Source organism: Bombus flavifrons, chromosome 3, assembly GCF_040668555.2.
Source record: "Bombus flavifrons isolate JBK064 chromosome 3, iyBomFlav1_principal, whole genome shotgun sequence".
In the NCBI taxonomy this organism is placed as follows: Eukaryota; Metazoa; Arthropoda; class Insecta; order Hymenoptera; family Apidae; genus Bombus; species Bombus flavifrons.
Window position 1 is genome coordinate 8,661,241 of NC_138444.1, and position 20,662 is coordinate 8,681,902.

General features: G+C 40.4%; 1 protein-coding gene across 3 annotated transcripts in view; it reads left to right on the forward strand.

The window, feature by feature from the left end:
- Positions 1-2,136: 2,136 nt before the first annotated feature.
- Positions 2,137-20,662, forward strand: part of LOC138178250 (transcription factor Sox-19b) — a 136,730-nt gene continuing 118,204 nt past the window's right edge. For all 3 annotated transcript variants that reach the window (XR_011172643.1, XM_069109910.1, XM_069109911.1), the window contains exon 1: positions 2,137-2,506. Coding sequence is in view for 1 of the 3 variants with exons in the window: in XM_069109911.1 (XP_068966012.1) it covers positions 2,340-2,506 (167 nt within the window). In the remaining 2 variants the exon portion in view is untranslated. The remainder of the gene's footprint in view (positions 2,507-20,662) is intronic.

Genomic DNA, 20,662 nt, shown 5'->3' on the forward strand with positions numbered 1-20,662 from the left:
TTCGATAGTCGAATGCAATTAATGTGAGACGTATTATGGGAAACGAACGTTCAGCTCGTGAAAGCGGCACCATCGACGAACACCACTGTGCCGAATCGCCCTTTACTCGTATAAAGCTTTGGAAAAACATTCGAGGGTTCGCGCATAAATGTTTCTTTCAGCATTATCGGTGCTCAGTGAAGGAAGGGGAGAGCCGGGAGAGCTTGGTTTCTCGGCACTTGAAAAATATCGTCGCGAGTCAAGATTCTGCCCGGGCTTTGGCATAATATGACCGAGGTTTTCGAGTGGGCCGTGGATTCTTGCCCTCTTTCTCGCTCCTCTTTTCACCCCCCCCCCTGCCCGACTCCTACCGCCCCTCACCCTCCTCCTTCTTTTCTGATTCCTTCCTCTTTTTCGAACGCCATTATGCCTCGTTCTTACGTTTCGCGATGTCGAGTGCGTGCAGGCATTGACCTTTGGCCCCCACGAATGAAAACGCGAGGGGGTCCTTTTTCTCCTCTCGAGTGGGTCATACTCTATAGAGAGGCACCGTGTTCCATCGCTGTTGATACCACGCTTTTGTCAGTACATCGAACTTTTTTTCCAACGCTAAAAGGAGCCCATGAATTGCGGGGAAACGTTTTCGAACCGGTTTCACGGCGGTTCGCTATTTTGTATCACGATTGCCGAATATAAACTAAATACACCCGCGCTTGGAGGTAAGGTTACCACAACTTACTTTCGTTAATGAGTCGCTAGTACGAGCTATTTTCGTTTTTGCGTCTTTGATTGATATTCAATAATAATCGAAAATTGTATGTTTAATATTACAATTATCAAACCAGTTACAATCATTGGTATCCGATTTAGTGTTTTTGCAATTACTAAAAACATACAAGTATTCTTGATAATATTAACGTTTAATTTCATTGAAATGATGATATGTTTACATTCACTTACTCAGTTTCGTTATACTGGTTTAATTCTAATTAATTATGTACAATATCTTTGGATATATATTATAAATCGATAATACTAGTGTTAACCACCTTAAGGGAGCATGCACATTACATATTACATATTATATAATATGTATTATATATTATATATTACATATTAAAAATAGGATAATATGATCTAGTAACACGTACGTTCATTTCTAGGCAATACACTCTCCCTGCTACAATTTTTTGTTAGTAAATCGCAGATTTTTCTTTTTGTGGTGTTTTAACATTTCTGTACATAAAAACATAAATAATAAATATTTTATACAAAGAATGAAACAAAAAATTATCAAAGTTGATTATCAGGTCTTCTTTTCATACAGAATATTGTAACTCCTCACAATCATTACACGTAGCACCATTAGAAGTCGAGTAACACATCGATGTATATATAGCAGTATGGTTTATGTAACCTCAATTCTGATAATTACGTAATTCCAATATAAAAATCTCAAATCTATCTTATTTAAAAAAGAAACACTGTTTCGAAATTCAATGACGTGATATATATATATATATATATATATATATATATATATATATATATATATATATATATATATATAGATACGTATATTTCACGAACATTACACTGTAAACCGCACTGTAATGTTTACGTCTGAATCACTCGAGACCATAAAAAGGAATAGCGACGATCTCCAACAGTTATAGCACCACAATACAATCACAACAACAAGCATCGAGATTACATTAGTTTTGCGTCTATTCGAATACTTTTCAGTTAATGTTATGTGACCGACACGTCATTGAATTTCGAAACAGTGTTTCTTTTTTAAATAAGATAGATTTGAGATTTTTATATTGGAATTACGGAATTAATATATATATATATATATATATATATATATATATATATATATTCTATCGTTATAAATATTATACGCGTAACGGATAAAAATCATACGAAGTTTTCTCTGCTTATTTTCAACCAAAAGGTTAACTACGCGGGTCGTTCGCCATAGAATAATAAGTCAAAATTAATATTAACCTGACACAGCCAAGCAATCTCTAGCCGTCATTCAGCACCCACAAGCCTTCTTTGTCATACAATCTTCACACGTTTTAATGTTCATACAACCGGACAATTAATCACTCACGTAACAACAATCTAAAATCTAAACGAAAACACCTGCTCGAGAGAGCGCGAATGGACGCTCGTGCAACTTCACTACGGTCGATTCGCCCGTTCGATACTCTCGTTCGATTCGTTAACAAGAAGAAGCATCGCGGCGTTGTTTCCGCCAAGCGCTCAGAGCGATTCGCGAAAGTCATTAGTCTGGTGAAAGCGAACACGGAAAGAGTGTTACTTCTCTAACGCGAGTGCGGGTGACAATAATGATTAGAAGTGGCTCTCACGGCGGCAGCCTCTCTCTCTCGAACAATAACGACGGGACGCCAGTGAATAAAGAGGGAACCCCTATGCTCGCAGCACCGATTTATCCATTGCGGTTAAAATCAACGTTCCGCCTCCGAGATTGCGGGAGGGCAATGGACACGTACGGGTAAGTACTATTACACGCATATAATCGTACGTGTATTCTTTCGCACCCGGCGGCATTGTTGCGTGCACCATAACCACCAAAGCTACGCAAACCTACATTTATTTAGCAGCTGCTAGTTCAAAATGCGTCACAATAATAATGTCGCCTGGTGAGAAGGCACGAACTTTACTATAACTCTTTTGTGGTTTTCGGAACGACAGAGCACGAACGACTTTTGAACGAGTATTCTTTTCTTAAGTTAATATGTGAATGTAATAGAATAATTCGTTGTAAATTCGAGGCATATGAAAGATTGAAATCGATGCAACATGCTGACATTTTCGCTCGGGGTGGAGGGGGGGGGGGAGTAATCTCTATTGTACAAATATGGCGTACCATTTGAAAATATTAAAACAATTCGTTTTAAATTTAAGATACCAGGTATGTAAATATGAAACCGGTATTTGCCTATAGATGACCCTAGCTGATAATGTAGTTATCACTAAACTACGTCATTGATGCCAAAAGTATTTGTTGACATCTCACAAACATTTTCGACTCAGAACAATACAAGTTTCATACAAAAGCATAGTTTGTAATAGCGTTGAACATGTCAAATTTTGTGCCTGGAAACTACGATTTGCGGATTTTGATTTTCTGTTACCATTTGAAGAAAACTGCTGCAGAATCGCATCGAATGCTTGTCGAAACTTACGGTGAGCATGTTCTTGGTAAATCACAGTGCTTTGAGTGGTTTAAAAAATTCAGAAGTGGCAATTTTGACGCGAGGAACGAAGAACGTGGAAGACTACCGAAAAAGACCACCGAGCTGTTAAAACCTGGCGAAACCATTAATACTGAGCGCTACCGACAACAAATGATCGATTTGAATCAAGTTTTGCGTGAAAAACGACCAGAATATCAAAAAAGGCAACACAAAGCAATTTTGCTTCATGATAATGCACCATCGCATACAGCAAAACCGGTCAAGGAAACGATTGAAGCGTTCAGTTGGGAAATATTTTCGCACGCGGCTTACTCACCAAACTTGGCTCCGTCCGATTACTATTTATTTGCATCGATGGGACACGCACTTTCTGACCAGCACTTCAATTCTTACGAAAATGTACGAAAATGGCTCGATGACTGGTTTGCCTCAAAAGAGCGACAGTTTTTTTGGCGTGGCATCCACCAATTGCCAGACAGGTGGGAAAAATGTTTAGCTAGCGATGGGCAATACTTCGAATAAAATATTTTTAATCATTTTCATACAATAAACGTGTATTTTCTATACAAAAATTCCGTTTTCATATTTACATACCTGGTATACGGAAAATTGAAATCAATGCAATCTTTTTGTTCCCCTTTATAGTTTTTGAAGCGAAACGAAATAACCTAAATAAGCACCGCATGATTTGAAAATATTTGAATGATTTCTTAGATAAATCGTTTCTAGACACGATAATATGAGAATGCATCAATTTAATATACGTATAATGAAATGACAGAATATGCAGAATTAAAATCGACTTAATTCATAGTTTTCGAGTTACTTCCAATAGCATTACGTACTTTCATTTCTATTGACTGTATTTAGACATGATTCAGTAACTCAAATACTCATAGTGAGTAGTAAGAATAGGTATTACAAAGTATGTATCGTCATTGTAACAATGTATAATCTCAAAAATGGGAGTTCCTTCTGTCAAGATAATTACCATTGTGTGATGTAATTGTACTTTCTCTCGAATGACTCAAAGTGTAAAACCAACGCCATACCTTATGTGCACGACCTACAACCAAATGCTCTCTAACTCCCCTCGATTCCAAATTATATAGTTTAAATTATTGTTTAACGTCGATCAACCGTTAAAAAAAATTCTCGAAACAAAGAATCCAATCAATGGTTGTATATAGGAAAACGGCGTTCCGAAAATTCGAAGCGGGGAAAGTGGTCGAGCGACGACGCGATTATTAATGGCGCCACGATAGGCGATTAATAAAGCCAACGGGGGAAAAAAAAGTATTAGGCCGGGAGGAAAAGCGATGGCGAACGGCGGGAAAAACGGCCGGTGTATTTGGCGACTAGTTGTCCATAAGCCTACACAATTTACAATAGCATTGTCCGCGGTCGGCCAGGGCCAGCGATGATTTATCGAAAATCGTCATTCTGCTCTGGCGAAAATTCCTGACCCCCACTGGTGGGGATGGCTAACAATGAGTTGCTTGTCAACGTCGGACAAATTAATCGAATCAGTGCACGGATTTACTGCCGTCTACCCCCTGCCCGTACCCCCTCCCCTCTTCACCCCTTGTGTACGTTCTACCGTGCCCCTTCCCTCCCTCTAACCGCCAAAAAAATGTATATGACAGTGTGTCTCCTCGCTCGTTTGAATGCGAATAAATGGCGCTGTATGATGACGATGGGTATGGTGGTTACGGTGAATGGCTTCGACTAGAATGAGAGTGAGAGAGAAAGAGCGAAGTATACAGGGATGAGAGGCAGAGGGTAGAGGCAAAGAGAAGGAGGGAAACAGGCGGAGAACGTAAAAGCGTATGTTTTGTCTCCGATTGTGCGGCGATGATTGATGATGCGGTTAATGGTATTTTATTAGAGACACTTTGGAGGGTCAATAGACAACGGGCCGGATGAATAATAACTCTGTTACGGCGTTACTTATTAGGATTACTCGACGACGTTGTTTCTCCTGGTGCGATCATTAGGATGCTCGAGCCACGTCTCGGTCTGCGTCTTTATTTGTTGCTGGATCGGATGGATATTGTTCGTTGTCCCGTCCTGTATGAATAATTAACGCGTGTTCCGAGTCGTCGTTGAGTTTACGGTATCGCGGATGTGAGAAAGTTTGCTGTTCTATGGTGATGGTTCGAATAAGTGAATGGAGAATGGTCTATCTTAGATTTAATGGAAATATAGACGATATCCAACGAAAGAAATTTCGTTTATATTTACGTTATTCTTGATGAAATGTATCCATCGATAACGATTCTTATTTTGTTTCGAGTAAATTACCAAAAGTATTTATCTAAGATCAAGGGAAAAGTCAACTAATCGTCCATAAAGTATAGTTAAGATCATGATTTGCAGCGATGCGGCCTTTAATATAATGTCCATTTACGGCTGTTTGGCTTATTACAAGCGCGTGCGGTTTATTGGCCATTTCTTCTGAAATGATCGGATTAGTTTGTGCCATTCTCCCCTCGGATTAGCTGGCGAAGAAAGAATGGCACGAATTCTCATAAAATTGTCCGCTTTTATTATTATATTGATAATATTTCAGCTAACATTTTCTTTAACATGAAAACAAAGAAGGAAATTCTATTTGAATAAGAATATCATTAAGTTACATCATTTTTACTTACAAGGAACATATTCTAATGAGACAAAATGGAAGGTAAATTTAAGCATAGCTTATACCTAACAGCTTAAAAAGGTCTCCTACATAGCTGAAACGATAGCCTTGATTGTTATGACAAAGTTGGTTTTCTTCTACGATTAATTTTCATTAGATTCTGTAGGCTATAAGCTAATAAAAAAATATTCATTATCAAGTGAATTACAGCAACTGTATCGAATGAGAATCGATACACATCGGAAAAATCGTTTTTCGACTTCCTTGCTACATGTAGGTACCTCACAATACCGAGGAACAGGTAGATAGCTTGAAGCGGAGACAGTAAAATGACCAACAGGGTTTCCTCGATGTTTGCATTGCCATGTGACTGTTATCTGCGAATAATCTCATTACTCGAGGAATTGTTATACGACCTGGCAATCCATCGTCATATAATCCTCGAGTTAGCAAAGTTCTGTGAGAGCAAACAATGCCAGTACCGTTCCTTTTTCCTAGCTTGTCAATGAGATTAAGGAAACGACAATAATCGTTAAACATTGCCCAAGGTCGGAAGTAATGACTCGTCTGTCACTAAATTGTTCTTAGCTCTTGACATTACAAAGGCTGAAATGGTCGTTTGTCAAGGGATGACATTTCTAAAAACCTGTGCCACTGTGAGAAGGTTTCAGAAAATTTATAGCGCTGTCAATGTCTTTCGTTCGATTTTCTGTTGATATATAAAAAAAATTCCGTAGGTAAAAAAGTAAAGAGTAGAGAAAGGAAGATCGAACAGATAGATGACAAATCTGTGAATTTCACACGTTATATTTAAAAAATTATATGCAGATATTTAAAACTCATTAACTATTTTATCAGAAGAAGTTAGAACAAGCCATCGATAAAAATATTAGGAGATAAAAGTCACAGCGTAGGTCGTAATTAACGAGGAAGACGGTGCTTTCATTGCAAAGATCTTGCTTCTCATAATTACAAGAAATAAATTTATCAAAGAGGAATCATTAAAACGCGAATTTCTCCCAACCGCCCAACCCCTCGTCTCTTTTCCAACTGTGGCCACCATCGTGGCGCTATACAACGGAGACTTTATTTCTCGTAATTACCCCTCCCTTACTGCCCTGAACTCTGACGTATCGCGGATTTTAATCAACGAATTATTCAGCATCCCGGTGGTAACCGATCAAACGTGTCTGCTTCCTGTACAATAAGGACTCCTTGGCTGGAGTCAAATTATTAACGCCCTTGCTCGCGATCGAACGAAACTAAATCGTACGAGATAAATCGTGAAGGGGAACGGGGGAAAAAATTAAAAAAACAAAATCACGTATGCACGCATGCGGTTGCGTAATTTGAGGGAAAAAGAGAGTAGGAAAAGGTAATCGGATGCTTTAAAGTATCAGATAGGGTAACAGATAATCAACTATCAGAGGCTTCCGAGCATGAAAGGACCACTCGAATCGCGTCGAGGGAATGATATCGGCAATATTTCAACCGGTGCCACTAATTAGAAAGAGGTCAGTAATTAATGCTAATTGGACGTCGTAATTATCTGCGGATTGTACACGCCAGGTTCGTCTGCCGCAATGGCGGCTTCCACGTTTTATTTCGCGCCGTGGGTACGACTTTCTGCGACAAAGTCGACGTTTGATCCGTGGTTTCAAAGCGGAGGGAGGCGAGAAAGGGCGACGAGGAAAAAACGACTGAGAAGAGAAGGAAAGAGAGAAAACAAGGAAAAGAGAGAGAGAGAGAGAGAGAAAGATGAAAAGAGAACGACAAAAAAATGGCAAAAGCTAACGCGAAATAATGAACGATATCGTTCGGCTAATATGGCGGTCGCGCGCCGGCTCGGAAAATCGCTGCTTTCTACCCTCTCCCGAATTGGCTTTGACGCGCGAATTAATTTAATTAGCTGATTCTCACGACGATTTTCCGACGTTCGTTCCTCGCGTTAATATTTATTTTATGTCCGTCAGTGCTGTTTCCAACTTCAATTTTCTTTTTCCTCATTTTTTGTGGTTTTAGTAAGAGTCGTGTTACGATAAATGTAGTTTGTGATAAATCAACGAGAATGGTTCTCAATTTTCCTGTTCAATTGTTACGTATTAATAGATCGACGTTTCGAAAATGAAGATATATTCGCATTCAGGCCCGCATTCTACACTTTTGATACAATAATAGAGATAATCACAGGACCACGTGTTGCAATAATTATCGTACGCCATTATCTACGGTTTTTTCATCATCGGTATTTCCGTCATTGTCAGGATGTTTGACGTTTTCATTATATCGAGCTACGTTGATACTAATATGCATAATGCCCAATATTTGTAAAACAATGCTATTAATACTTGCAACAATTAATCTATACTCTCGGAATGTATGTTTTATTGTAGTATCCTTCGTATGTTATTTGTTTCGAATTAATTGGATATTATACTGCTCCGAATAATATAATAATATAATAATTGTGATGAGAGAAATAAAATAAACGGCGAAGATTAGGATTCATAAGAGAAAACACATATTGCATTGAAATAATTATCGAAATAGATACAATGCTGTGTTAGCTGTCTTGTCCTTTCGTTATTTCAATAAAAATATTCTGTGTTATTATTTTTATTAAAAATATTTCTATATTCTTATTATTTTCTTCGTCCCATAAAGAACTGTAACAAATTGCTATTATTCTATCACAAAATGTAGCCATTGTCTATTTTTATTCTGTTTCTTCATACTTCTCTTAATAATGTTTAAGGTACATACATAATCCATTGTGCATCGTTTATGTCAAAAAATAAAAAAGAAGAAAAGGGGAAAAAATTCAACTTTCAATTGGTAGTTAAAGATGGAATTGTTATGGGTCATCAAAATTCTTTCGAACTGTTTCATTGACATGGTGCTAAGTGTAAATGCAGGTATCTGGCTCTATTTGTTTGTCTAGGCGTTCACCAGTTAGACTGGCATTGTTTGCGCACGCACACGCACACCCTATGGAAAAGCTGTTGGCACAGATGGTGTGTATTTTTTTATTAAAACTGGCACTACAAAGTTTCCTGACAGACGACAAATGTTATCCTCTGCTACCGTTTCTTCGAAAGCAGTTTGTACTTTCTACCAGGAACGAGAGGACACAATGTTAACGAGATAAGTGCTTGATAATCAACGTTAACCAATAAAATTTTCACTTTCGATTTACGTCGATTTAATCTTTTGTCAATTTGAGAATCGTAAATTTTTCCTAAGAAAAGAAATTGTATTATTTTAACCCTTTTGGGATGTAGCTGTCTAAGACTATGGTTACAACGGATTCGTGTTCTGTTCTGACGAATGAGATATTGGAAGGGTGAAATGCATGCGATGTAGCTAAGAATTTGTGTACCATAAAATCTCGATTATCAATATACAGATTAAGCGATCGATTATGGAAACGAAAACTAATGAAAAATTTTGGAATGAGATGCAAGAAATTATTACAGTTTTATTTAAAAATTCTTGTACTTGTTTAATGTTATATAATATTCATGAAGTTCAAGAAACAAATGATCTTCTCTCATATGAAAACAAAGCATTAAACGTTTTACCGCGAGCAAGTTGATTTTACTCTGTTTGCCTTGACAGTGGTTGACTTGTTGAATGATACGCTCCTAGCATGTTTGCTTTTATTCGCAATCGAATTCGCCACGCGTATTATATGGTAACATAGTATTAAATTTCGACAACAATCCGTGAGATTAATTTGTTCGACTATATTAAGAAAAGCATAGTTGGCCATTGTAACGGGGAAATAGAGTAACTTCAGAGGGAAATCACGAGGCGTATCGTCGGCAGATTACGGAAACAAACGTTCCAGGGTATTATCCGAGTATAATGGCCCGTATGACATATGTACGGTGTGTAGCTGTTTATGACTTTGGACCTTCGTGTGCTACGGGATTTATAAATCTAAATACTCTTGGATACAAGCTCAATCTCATAAACATTTCTGCCATTCAGTTGAAACATAATGTCATTAAAACCAAAGTGACTCTCTCTCTCTTTAAGAAAGAAATATTAACTGTGATATCCGCACAATGTGGATTCACAATACAACGTTTTAATTCTATATATACTAATTACTACTTATTATAATTATAATTCTATTATACTAATTGAATAGAGTATGATGGTAACCATATAGTTTTCTAAGAATTTTACTATTTCATCTAAATTCTAAGAATTTAAAGTTTTAAAATATGTACTATAGATAAATAAATAACATCGCGAAAAGAACATCTGAACATTCGTTTCTGTATAACAGTATGTGGAAAAATTTTTCTTTAATTATATTTAATATTATATTATAACACAATATTATATTTCTACTTATTCATCGACACAACAAATATGTACATACATATTTTTCAATAAACACAGACTAAAATCTAACGAACAAACGGAATTACTTGTATCGCGATGATATCTATGAACCATTTTAATATTGACATAATACTTATACCGATGCTATTATGTTTTATTCCTTAAGCCCGTCAACCGAATGCATGCTTGCGTGAATCATGCTGTACCTCGAATGCAAATCGATTTATAACAAATAAAATAACTTATTCTATGGTAACGATCGATACGTTACTCCCGAGACCTGGTTGCTCGGCGCTTATCACCGGGCAACGAGATATTACATCCTTACTCGAATGACGAAACGAACAGTCCGCAAAACCTAATGGAACCTGTGTAATTCCAAACCAGCCGTTTGCCAAAGCGATAAAGCCAAGCCGATGAGGACGCAACCGGGAATGGATAAGCAATCTTCTTAGCTGTCGTTTTGAACAGCCATGACTGTCAGTCTGGCCCACGCTCGGTTGCCTCGTAAAGTATTAACGGACAATGCGTGACTGATTTCCGTGGCGTACTCTTTGTCAGAGACACAAGCCTCATTAAGTCTTTAACAAACCGGCCTGGTAAACTTTTCACGTGAATCGAGCCGCTTTATATCGCTCGCTAATAGACGATCACTCATCTTTCGTAACAGCGACCTTATCATCCAGCGTGTAATTACGGAAAACATTGTTGCGAGTTTCTCTATCGATCGGTGTCTTCGACGAAAAGTAGGTACATAGTTACAAGTACATAGTAGTACACAGTACAAGTTATGATTGATCGAACGATGCTTGTTAATTCTGTGTCTATGTTTCGTTCGAATCGAGTTGAAAATTTCAAAATTATACAGTTTGTTTCTTAGATTAGAAGCGTTAGAAACTTAAATTCGTGTTGAAATCTAACTGCTTTCATTGTTCTGAATTTTATGAACACTATATTTAGAGCTCGTTCACTAAATTAAATGAATGCTTAAAATTGTACTAACCATAGTTATGTGCATAATACCTTTACGTAATTGGGCAAATTTAAGAATGAAAATTCAAGACGGACAATAACCTGCTGTTTTAGGTTCGATTATTAAATAATTCTTCATATCAAATAATTCTATTCATTGATTAATAAAAATTCGAAGTCAATCAAGCATAGACCCTTTCTGTACGAGCGCCAAAACTCGAAGGCGTCCCCTTTGTCTTCGAGCAAACACAAGACAGGAGCTCTTCGCATCCGCCGATCGCTAAGTGGAAGAATCATCGCGGCAAAAAGAAACCTTCTACGCTGCCGGTCAAGACGTTCTAATAGTCATTATCATTTACAAACATCACGGTGTGGCTGGTCCAATAGCACAGAATACGCCACTTGTTTGCATAGGTTGCAAGTGTAGAGGCTCTTCCAATGGTTAGTGCTTTGTAAACCTATCCTAGCTAACTAGGCCTGTGTGTACCTAGCGAGTGTTCCTTCAGTGTTGAGAGAGGAACTCGCGTATATTGCGTGTGTTTATTGATTCCTGGCACCTTCCGTTGGTTTTGGTGACAAACACTGTCGATCGTCGATGATCGTTTCGAAAGAAGAAAACTACTAAGGAATCTAAGAAGAAGTTAAGCTTCTTTTCCTATTTTTTTATGGTAGCTGTTTAAGATGAACCAGTGAAACTGCTTCTAAGGACTCAGCGTACGATGTATTAATTTTTATTCGGTAGCGTAGTATTGAAGAGCGTATCGTATTTAAAGAGAGGACGAAATTCTTCGAATTTTTCTATCTATCCGGTTTTTCATGGAGGGGATTCGATGTTTGGTAGTCGGACACACCAGATTCTCAACTCGGTGTCGCTTCGCCGTCGGTATGTGACGAATTTTACACGTTGGTGTGAATTACATTAGAACGAATGACATTTCCCTTCTCGTGGCCACTAAAGGACATTTTTCGGGTAGCGAAAAGAGTAAGCTTGTCGATTCTCCGCGATTGAATCGGCTGTCGCCTCATTGACCATGCTAAAACCAAATTATATCTGTGTGAAAATGTACTTAAGTTTATTGCCACCTTTATTTTCCTTTACACGTTCATTTATTTTAACAAACCAATCCAGTCTATTCTATTGCCAGAGAAGCTACTGCTAGCGCGATTTTCCTTTATAATTTCTTTAACCTGAAATACATCCTTCAAGAACGATTTAATAGTTATATTTAGAAGAATGAAACTAAACGTAGTACAATTCTTCAACAAAATTTAAGACAAATTTCTAGGGAAATAATAATTAAATAATAACAAATAAATAAAAATAAATAATTTATCCCCGGACTATTTACTAGTCTCTAACATGCAAATCAGATAGGAAATGACTTTTTATTCTAATTCGAGCAATAATATTTGGAACTAATAAATACTCTAAGATCATGATAAATATGTATGTCGTTTGATTAGCTCATCATTAATTTATAAATTTTATCAACTGTTTACGTTATACCTGGCTTAAAAATTCTAAAGTTCTCGCAACTTGACAAAACCGTAAAATCTATCGTATGTATCGATCGTCTACGAAAATTCATCGTCTTCAGATGCTGTTTACATTTTTCCAATTCCACCAGAAACCACTGAACGAAAGAAATCACAGTGGGCGAGCGCGTCCACCGAAATTGAAACGGACTGACCCTAAGAACTTGGAACGATCGCGTTGGCAAAAAAGAAAAGGGGAAACGAGACAGGGAATCGCGGTTTAGGACGTAAACCACGAACGTCTTCTTCGCCATAGGCGGATCAATAGACCCTTAATATGAAATTTCGCGCGGACGTGCGGCAACTAATCCCCACCCTTTTTCCCATCTTCTGGTCGCCCTCGTCCAGCTTCCTCTCTTTCTTCGATGTTTTATTTTCTTTGTCTCTCCTGCTGGCCGGCGCGGAGAGGCCTGAAATATTCGCGAATGCATAAAGACGTGAAATATGGCCGCATGAATCAGCTGGTCTTCCTGCGGAGTGAACGGGTCCACAGGAGGGTTTGACAATATCCTCGCGGCGGCATTCTGCGCGGATTAGCGCCTCCAGGTTTTATGGGCCATTTTGTTTATGCACAGACAGGGCAAGGTTGCCCTTCCATACACCGGCGATGCGGACGCGTGTGTGCTCGTGTCGGTGCGCGCGACCGTCTTTGTGCGGCCACGCACGACACCGAGCTGAATTCTTTTGGAATTGGATAGGTTCGATACTATGTTTGCCACGAGGTGATTTGCCTCGCCGCTTCGGCTCGATGACTTTCGCCTCTCTTTCCTGAGAGATATTTCTACTCAGGAGTGGAAACTGAGAGCCTCTGCGAGGAAATTATGTATCTAGGATATGACGCATTGTTCGTAATGACAATTCGTTCTTTTAGAGAGAGACTTGTGAGATTTAACATGGATGGCTGACTAGTGCAAGTTTCTCTTTCAATATCTGCAATGAAATTTTTAGTTTAATTTAGTTTTATTTAGATTTCACGACGAGCGCGAGTGATTTATGATACTTTTAGATCTTTGACGAAAGCTTTGTAATTCGATTTGTTAAACGAAAATTTAACGCGATTTAAATAATTCCTAATCAATTATCAAGTATCGAATCAGTTACCAGTCCCACTGTATTCATTTTTACATATGTTAATTCTTTATAAACGGTACTTTTTTAATATTATATATCGTATTGAATTGCAATTCTCCCATTCGAATTTAAAATTTCTCGGTATATTTCATTTTTATCTGAACAACATAAGATTTCTTTACTCAGTTTATCTTCACACAAGTGTCTTAAAATTAGATGTTCTTACGTAAGCTTTTTCATTTTTTCATCGAATGCTCGTTGCATTCGATTTAACACACGTCAATTCCACCCACAAATACTACTATTATTACTAATAATTTTTCTGAATTAAATATTCCAAAGTAACCTTATTATCTGGTCTTAAAATTACTCCAAATATGCTACCGTTGCTGGAACACAGATACGTATCAAGACAACGTTTATTCATTGTGTCGAATCTTACACATGTTCAGCATGTTCAGAATAATTAGAAACCGATCGCACTCCAGCTCGTTGAACAGGGCATTGTATCGCTGTCGAGGAAAAAACCATCGTTCGCTGGACCCCTCCTGTTGGATTTCCAGTCGATTGAATCGCGCTGTCTTATCCCGTCGTTAGGAATCAGCGGGAAATCGCAGGGGGTGCGTTGTCGTGAGTTTACAAAGGGGGGCATGTGTCGCACGGTGCATCCGTACCATTGTGCACAATTCGGAACGATTAGGAGCCACTAAACAGTCCTGGCTGATCCACTCAGTTCGAGACGAGTCGTTCGTTTAGGATCGGGAACACCTCTGGCTAATCCCACGAGCGTGGATGCAGCAGGATAAATGAAAGAGACAGAACGGGCAGGCGAACCAAATGAATAGATCGCCCGATAGATTAAACCTTTGTTTGTCGGAGTTAAAAGGAGCCGAGCAGCTCAAGAATCTTTTTATTGTTGTATCGAGGAATGATTTTTTGTTTGCGCGCACCCATGTGCCTCAAGTATATCATCGTGGAAATGTTAAAAGTGCATGGTCATTTTTAAATTGTTGTTTAGGCTGGGAATATAAATTTCGAGAAATTAAAATGAAAAAGGAACTGATGAGACGCTATAGCTATTCTGATGATCGTTTCGGTATACTTCTTTTATATGATTTATAGTATATTTCTTTCGCCATTTATTTTATTCTTTCCATTTCAATTGCTTTCTTTCAAATTCTCTCAACGTTTGTTAAACTGCAATATTTTTCACTAAGAAATAAAATATAGAGGATGAAAAGGTAGATCTGAAATCTTCTAAAAAGAATTTGAAACAGACAGAAATCTTCCGCGGACGAAAAAATTAAACAGAAACATATAGAAAATACAGCAGGAGGGAAAGAGAAAATGAGCGATACAGAGCCAGATAGGAAACTCGTGTATACGCGCGTAGATGCGTGGCTCAACGCAATGGCGCAGGACTTCGGTGTTAGTAGGTGTACACAATCTGCGAATAATGGACGCCGAATGCGGAACAATGAAGTATACAAGCGACGTCACAATGCAGGGATCAGCGAAACAACGAGCGGTCTCACTACGGATTACAGGCAGATGCGCTTCAGTCCGCGCCAAATCCGCGCTCTGCCTACTGCACGCGATCATCCTCGTGTTTTCTCCTCTCGTTCTATCCCTTCGGCACGAGGCGCTCGTGAACCGCAGTTACCGTCGGCGATTTCCGGTCTCGTTTCAGAACTTCTCCATTAATCCTCAAAATTAAATTTTTCTCTTGCCATTAAATACATTTTTCCATTGTGTTAATCTTCTTGCTGTCGTACTCTCGGAATTGTAACCATCTTTTATATACAGATGTAAGCAATTTTTATTTAGTAGCAAAATATATACAAAATATATAAATATCTTATATAATTAATTATAGCATCTACGTATGTCTTTAGTTAAACATCACTTGTTAGGGGATTAATTATATTATATATTACTACTAATTCTTTTCGTTCTGCGTCAATCAGTTTCCTGTGAAAGTCCACAAAAACGGAACTTTCATTATCTGGCATTTTGAACGACACTTACTTGATATATTGATACGCTTTTCGTTATTTATATCGATTAGTCACTAGAGGCAATATTTCTGTTATTTACTTTCTTTCTGTTTTAATTAATTTTTTATGAAAGTCCAGGAAAATGAAAGATTTTAATTATTTTCAAACAACTTCTATTTCATCCTTTGTAGTTAACGCTAATTGTATTTCTTCCGTGTTAATCAATCTTTTATAAAAATTCAGCAGAATGTCTTTTTCACGAGCACCTCCCATACCCATAGCAGGTGATTCTCTGGAGCAAACACATTTCTCTCAGCTTCCCCAAAACCAACCTATCTCTCAGAAAAATCGTAACAATTCGGAACTCATGTTCCTGAAATTTTTTTTCCTCGTCTAGGGATCGCGTTACCAATCATGGTGGCGCACAACAGCGGGACAATGGGTATCCTTCAAATCGGATATAATGTCGAATAAGACGGGCCGACGGCAAACAGCAACCGGACGAAACCGTGCCGAATACTGTAAATACAGCGGGTGGGCGTTATTCCCACTGTATCGAGAGGCGACAATGGGGGACAAACTGCATGCTTGTTCGGTCGGTAATACCTCGTTGGGTCGCCGAACAGACCCACTCCCATTGTCGATGCATCACGAGCGTATATACCCATAGACTTGCGCGCCCGTACATTTCGAGTAGATACACGCGAACAATGGCATTAATCCATGATTGTTGCTGGTGTGGATATTACCGGGCGGAGACCGAGGGCTGGCTCGTTCGTGCTGGTAATGGTGGTAGCACTGGCCAACGTTGGTACTGCTTGCCGATGCTGATTCCGTAGGGAGTACTGACCACCCGCGATTCCCGATCATATTCTCCTCTACCCCTGTGTCTCTTATTTTTCCTATAGAATCATATATACATATACTTGTACCTTGCACCGAAAACTATTTGCCAACATTTTTACTTCAGAACGTTTCCCTCGTTTTTCCTATTCGAAGGGTGAAAACATTTTGACAAACCATTCGGTTTTCGACAAACCATTCATTCACGTAGCGAGTCTCCTGAGGAAAGGAAATGGATTTCGAAGGAAGACGCGTAAGAACAGGTGCGTTCACGTGTTCAGAAACATTGTTCGTGAATAGTGCTCGCAAAATATTCGCAAACATTTTACGTCCATTTTATGGGATACCACTATGAACTGTAAGATACGTCCTTAGTGGTGTTCATGAACAGTTTACGAATAGTCGTTCGTTTGTTATCTGTTTGCATATTGTTCGCGAATATGCGCGTGAAACATTGTTCTCGAGCATCTACGGCATCATGGACGAAGAAAATATATTTGTCGTTGTCGGTAAGATGTCTGATAGGTGTTCGTTCACTTAACGTTCACGGTGTTCTTCGATTCTCGCGTTATAAACGTGTTCGTTTGTAAATGAACCATTTGCGAGGATACACCTCACGATAAATCAGGACAATTCGACTAAGCTAAGGTGGATTCGAGCAAAGTGAAATTAAATAGCACTTGGTTAGAACGAAAAGCAGTGCGAATAGAGGGAAGGTACATTTATACCGGGGGCATAATGACGAGCGTCGGGGATGTCGATTTCAGGCTGTGCGGATCGAATGACTGTACCGCGCAATTTCCCGCGGCTGCTGGCACAGGCAGCCGGATTGTGATCGCCCGTTGAGCAAGAGAGAAACAGGAGAAAAATGCGAGAGTCATCGATAGAATCGGCAGACTGGCGCAGCGATATCGTGCGCTGCTCTCGCATAGGAACAGTGAAAAGAGGACAGATATCATCGTTTCCATAAAAATCCCCAGACGTAGCGGTGACACGTAGGAAATTAAGAGATAGGATTTTAAATTGGAAAAATACAGTGGACGGAGAATGAGGGCCTAGGATACAGCAGAGGGGGTGGTAGAGATAGTAACGAAAAGGGAGAGAATGTACCAGGGTGAGGACGGATGGGTGGTCGGACACAAACGGGTGGAATAGATGGGTGGGGGCAGTCTCTGTGGTAATTAACGGTTTAAATTGGATCTCAGTTGGCGGCTTATTGCCGATTGTCGGGGCCGAAGACGACGTAGAACAAAATTGAGAACAAAATTGCGCCGGGAGTGGAGAGGACCGATTGTACGCGAGAACGATAGAGACGGATAAGTGGTGGTACGTTATGTCGAAAATAGAGAGGAGAACAGGGAGAAAGAGACGCTACGAGATGGAGCGTACGTGGAAGAGCGTAAGAGGAGCCGAGCCGATGGAAGAGGTAAGGGAGGCGTTACTGTGTCCAGGGAGAACTCATTGTCGAACTGTCTTGAGGGCTGTCTTTGTGGACAGGACCAACAAAGAACTTCATTTAAAGAGAAAAAGACGGGGCAATGCGACTACGTCGTACGTTAACAGTCGAGAATATCGATTCTATCGATAAACCTCGCGGGAATTTCAGAAAACAATTTTTACAACGCGGCGCTTAGAAACTCGCGACAACCATGATTCTTGGACATCATAGTGGTGACTCGTGAATCTTGGTGTAAATCCTTTGTCCAACCATAGTCGATCGTAATTTTTAGATGTTGCATCGCGACGATAATTTAATCGGCGAGGCGAAGTCATTCTTACGTTGCATAAACTTACCTGCGCGACTCTCTCCTTAAAAATGTCGTAATCTTATAGATAGACAGGTTTATCTGCGTGACGATCGATTGTACTTGAACGTTTCGAAAACACGAAACGTTAAAAAATTGACGCGACACAAAGAGGAAACTTTTCCAACGTTGAAACGTAAAACAATCTTTTTCAAAGGTACAAGATGACCACCCACGACCGCGTTAAACGTCCGAAAAGAGCCTGAATGACCGTACTCCTTGCAAACACGAGACAACGGTTTTCTAATTACCAGTTTATCGGGAGCAGTTCGATAGGACCTCCATTGCTTCCATTCCACCCTACCCGAACTCTATCCTCCACCAGGTCTATTCTGTTCTTTCTTCCTTTTGCTCTCCGGGCCACAGTCGACTCCGGTTCCGAGTCCGTTTCGTTCGAGCTTCCGCCAACTCTGGTTTGCGACGATGACGGTGGCGAATACCACCTAGAAGGGGTCGTGGTTGTACGAGAGGCGGAGACAGGGGACGAAGAAGAGGCGAGGGGACGAAAGCGGGATCGGAGGCCGGGCTCTATAGGATGGATGGGTCACAATTAAACTCAATCCTATACAAGTTGTTTTTCTTTTGATTCGCCTCGCTCTCCCTCACATGACAATTCCAATTTAACCCGGACAAGCCTCTGGCCTCTCCTCTCTCGAATCTCGATCTCTCCACTGTCCTACCGGCGGTCTTTTCTCTCTTACCAACGAAACAACAACGGCAACAACAACAACAGGAGGGGAACAAACGGGAGAAGAGAGAGGAGGGCCGAGGGAGGGCTCGGAGGAAGAGAAGAAATGGACTTTTCGACATTTCAATCAGACATGACCGTCGTTCGTACTCCAACCGAACCTGATACCACCCCTGGTCCAGAAGCGGCCGCGGAGTAGTTTGGGATGGGTTTCGGTCCGGTCCGGCTCTCTCGGTTTCAGCCAATTCGTCGGCTCTCTCGAATTCAATGCATGTTTTAATGAAACACTGCTGGCCCGCTGCCCATTGTCAGCTGCATTGTTGCCTAGATGACTGGTCGATCGAAGGCCTCCAAGCTTTTGTAATGCCACCACCCTGTTCCGACTCTTCCACCCTCTTCCTCTCACTGGCCGGCCACCGGCTCGTTTCGAATCTCCGGCATCGTCATCCACGTGCGCCGGATGCGCGGCGAAGGGGCGGCCGAGGCCTATATCAGCATGTTGGAGAACGTCCAAAACAACGTCCAAGAACCAGCGTTCGCTTCTTTCAACGGTGTACACCGGGAGTCGGCTACGCTCACCCCCTCTTTCTGTACCTCGCGTACCTCTCGGCCAGAGAGGCTGCCTCGTTTCACCCGACAAAAGAAACGAGAGCGTTCGTCCTACTCCTCGTTATTCCTGTCGATAGTTTCAGTTTCGAATTTATCGCGACCTAAGCCCAGGCTCGTGGCTTCCGCTCGTGTACGCGTCGATTGTTCCCTGAAATCGCTGTGGGGTCGTCCATGGACCAATGACTGAACCGGGGCTTGAACCTGTTCCCAGTTTTGGTATACCCCTTGCTGTCTTTTGATAATTTACATCACTTCGATGCAAACTTACCGGGCATGCACATTTCTCCAGCGTTCTTTCTGTTTTTGATTACGAACCATTGAAATTCTACGTCGACGTAACGAAATCCGTCAATCAGCACCCTTCGGTCGCTTTCGACCGAGTCAAACGGACGGATGTCGCATCGCTGTCCCCTCCGACCCAGAATCGAACAATATACACGCGAGATTCGCGAAACCGTGATAATTCGAGAACCTGATCGTGCCATACAATCAGCCAAGTATTTTCAGAAAAATCATCGGCAAATTTTGATCCAATGTCTCTTCTCCCTTCTTCGCACGCTTTTCTCTTTCCAGCTGGTATTCATGGAACGAACAGAGAATCCGGGAATATCGTGGTACATTTAATTACCCCGGTTTGTCCGCACGTATCCAGCCGTCGTGTCGGATTGTCCGCCGCTTTTTTCCCTTCCTCCTCCCTGCTGCAACCCGATAGAATAGTCGACGCTGAATGCCTTCGTGCGCGGATTGACGACGATAAGATACGTGGCTTTTCAGCCGTGCACGGTTAGCAGCATTCACGTATAGCGGCCGCGACTTTTTTCCGTTTATGAACGCTGCAGCCGTCGCGGCGGCACACCAACAGACAGAGGGGTGGTTAGACGGCAGTCATTGTATGGCATTATCGGCTTCGGCCCTCTCTCCTTCGGTGT